This window comes from Pinus tabuliformis, chromosome 4_2 (genome assembly GCF_031772625.1).
Source record: "Pinus tabuliformis cultivar Carrire ecotype Pingquan chromosome 4_2, CPIR1, whole genome shotgun sequence".
Classification (NCBI taxonomy): domain Eukaryota; kingdom Viridiplantae; phylum Streptophyta; class Pinopsida; order Pinales; family Pinaceae; genus Pinus; species Pinus tabuliformis.
In genome coordinates, this window is record NC_142304.1 from 502,240,853 (window position 1) to 502,244,537 (window position 3,685).

General features: G+C 40.7%; 1 protein-coding gene across 1 annotated transcript; it reads left to right on the top strand.

Annotated features, from left to right (window-relative positions):
* Positions 1–2,815: 2,815 nt before the first annotated feature.
* Positions 2,816–3,433, top strand: LOC149170189 (uncharacterized). The gene has a single exon (XM_089425467.1). The coding sequence runs from the start codon at positions 2,816–2,818 to the stop codon at positions 3,431–3,433; it is 618 nt and encodes a 205-aa protein (XP_089281593.1).
* The last annotated feature ends 252 nt before the right edge of the window (positions 3,434–3,685 follow it).

A 3,685-nucleotide genomic window follows, 5' to 3' on the forward strand; every position in this document is an offset into this window, starting at 1 on the left:
GCCAATCCCTGTCCTTTTATAAGCTTTGTAGGTTTTATTTCAATATCGTACTCCAATATATTAGCTATCCAGATACCCCATTTGCCTTCAATTCCATCCTGAGTCAGGATGTCTTTGACAACAACATTTGGTACATAAGCTGTTACATGGGAGTAAAATATATAGACAATGAAGTCTTTAATAGATTTCACAAGTGCAAAAGTCTATTTTTCCATGATTTTGTAATTTAGAGGTGCATCTCTAAGTGCTTTACTAAAAAAGGCTATGGGTTTTTCACATCCTTGATCATCTTTTTGCAGTAAAACAACTGCTATAGTGTGTTCTGATGCAAATGAGAAAATTTTGAAATCTCTATCGAACTTTGGACTTGTAAGAACTGGTGTTCTGGTCAAAGCCATTTTAATTTCTTCAAATGCTTGTCTGGCTTCTACCGTCCATTTAACCTTTGAGTCCTTTTTTAAGATATTGTTTAGCAATCTACTTAATTCATCCAAATTAGATATGAATCTTCTTAAAAAGTTAATATTTCTTAGGAAAGCTTGAAGTTCTTTGACATTTCTGGGGCGGGGTATTTGCAGAATAGCTTCTATTCTAGTAGGATCAATTTTGATGCCATCTTTGGAGATGATATGGCCTAACAGTTTGCCTTCTTCTAGACCAAACAAATATTTTTTAGGATTTAATGAAATACCATACTTTCGGGTGTGACTGGTAGCGATCTAGGGTTTCTGCACTCTCTTAGAGGGCTCTGAAACCCCTGCCACGGCAGGCCTGCACAGCCCAGATCGGTTCTAAAACAGTCAGAAAAGACAGGCGATCTCAGTATCTCAGGCATCCGCAGGAAGGATAATGCCGCCCCTCAGGGGGAGGGCGATGCGCCTCCCCCACAAAAAGACAGCCAATCACAGAAGAATGCAGTCACAGACAATGAGAAATGCCAAAATGACAGCAATATGGATACTAGCAAACAACAGAATGACGAATCTGCTCAAAAGGATGCAAATAACGCTAGATCTTCCACATGCAGACCGATAGCAACTCATAGACCAAAGGTGGAATTCCCCAGCCATAGAATCAATGCCAGAATACAATTTATGAGGGATCATGCACTGATTGGCAAATTCATTGGTATCTGGCCAACTGAGAAAGCTCTGAGAAGCTGGATAAATACCAAATGGAATCCAAAGGGCCACATCACCCTACATCTAGGACCCAAGGGGTTTTTTACTGCAGTTTTTAACTGCCTGGAAGATCGCAACAGGATTCTGGATGGGGGTCCTTATTTCTTTAATTCAGCAGGACTCTACCTCAAAGGATGGGTTGAAAGATTTAATCCAGACAAGGAAGATCTCAGTTACGCTCCAGTCTGGATAAGGCTCTATTCGCTCCCTTGGGAATATTGGGAAGAAAACTCCTTACAAGAGATTGGAAATGCCCTCGGTGAATTCATCAAGGTAGCAGAGGAAACAAAGTTTTGCAGATATACTTCATATGCCCGAATCTGCGTCTATATGGATCTCAAACAAGCTTTTCCAGACACGGTAAGTCTCTTGCATGAAGATGTTGAATGGATTCAGTTAATAGACTATGAGCATGTTCCATTTAGATGTAGGAAATGCCATAATCTTGGACACCTCTACAGATACTATCCTCTGAACAAGAAAACCCCCACTCATCTAAGCTCAGATAACCAGGACCCTGATGGTTTTACAAAAGTGGTCAATCGAAGAAGAGGGAACAAAAAAACTACAACCAATCTCAAGACAGATCAGGTCAACAAAGCTAAACCCTCAAAGAATAATAGATTTGAGATCCTAGCCAGTATGAAAACGCAAGATCCCGCCAAAGAAATGCAAAAGGTTAAGGATTTAATCCTTGAGCTGCCAGAAGGAACCTCACAGCAACCAGGAGATACTCAACTCAACAAATCGTTCACTCACTCCCAAACTAAATCTTCGGCCTGGGTTCTTCAAGAAATGGAAGTGGATAATCGTGAATCGAGCACCAAGATGCTGAAGGATCTAGAGGAAGCCTTACCAGAAACCTAGATAATGGAGGAAGATTCTAAGAACATTGACATTGGTGAACTGGACATTCTTGGTTTGGAGCAAGTATGCAAGACTGGAAACTTTGATAAAATATCGGACAGGCAAGTGGATAAACTGGTAGAGGTCTTAAATCGTGCACACAAGAAACACTCTCTAGGAGTTCAAATTGGTAGTCAATGGGATGGTAAGTTCATCACAAAAGACAGTAAGAAGAGAGGACGAAAAACTACCCTCGAAAGAACTATCAAGATAGGAGAAGTGCTAGTGGAGTCAGGTAGATACGCCAAGCTGACCAAATACTTCAATATCCATCCCAATCCTTCTCAATGAAGCTGATATCTTGGAATATAAGGGGGCTCAACAGTCCTAGGAAAGGAAGACTCTTAAAAAATATGCTCATGCAGGAAAAACCCAACATTCTCTTTCTGCAAGAAACTAAATGTAGCATGACAGTTTTGGAAAAAATAGCAGCGAAAGCTTGGCCAGGAGGGCTAGTTACAGCTGTTGATGCTCAAGGAGCTTCGGGTGGATTAGCAATTCTATGGGATGCAAGAGTAATCCAGCTTAGCAATATACATGCAAATAAGAACTTCATTTAGGAAATATTTCACCTAATTGGAACCAATACTCATGGCCATATTACTAATGTTTATTTCCCTCATGAAACCAATCTCAAAGATGAAATCCTGGAGGCCTTATCAGTTCTCAACTCTAACAGGCTTTACCCTCTATGGTTAGCAGGAGGAGATTTCAATATGATAGCAAGAATGGAGGAAAAGCAGGGAGGCAGAGATAACAAAATCAGGGATGGTAACCTTCTAAAAGATTTCATTCACAACAACTGGCTGGTAGATCTTCCCTCCAATAATGGTTTGTTCACCTGGAACAACAAAAGAGAAGGACCACAACAAATAGCTTCGCGTTTAGACCGATTTTTAGTATCTGATAATGCACCTCATTTGGGAGGGGAATTCATAGCTTCCATCCTGCCAGTTTCAGGGTTAGATCACTGGCTTATAGCACTTCAATGGCACCGACCAGGCAATAACATTAAACGCCCTTTCCGATTTGAGGCATTTTGGCTAACGCATCCAGAATTCCATGAATTTGTTAGATCAACTTGGCTCAAATCTAATCCCACCGGGGGATCTAAAATGGCTATCTTCCAGCAGAAACTAAAACACCTCAAAGGAGAAATCAAACAATGGAATCATACCACCTTTGGCAACATCTTCAAAGCTCAAGCTGCTCTTAATCAAGAAATGAAATGTATTCAGAAAAGGATCATCATGGAAGGACGGTTCGAGGAGCTAGTAAAACAGGAAAAAGCAATTGAAGCACAAATTCTAGCCAGAGCTCAACAGGAGGAAACTCTTTGGAGATAGAAATCGCGGATCAGATGGCTCAAGGACGGAGAAAAGAACACAAAGTTCTTTCACAAAACTACGGTGTAGCGCAGAATGAACAATTTTATATCCCACATAAAAAATGAGCATGGAGAAAGAATTGAGACGCATGAAGGCATTGAAGAGGAATTTCTCAGGTATTTTAAGAAAGCTCACCAAGAACCCAACATAGACAGACTGCCGGCTATAGAGAAAATCCTATCGAATATCCCCAAACTAATCACCGAGGAG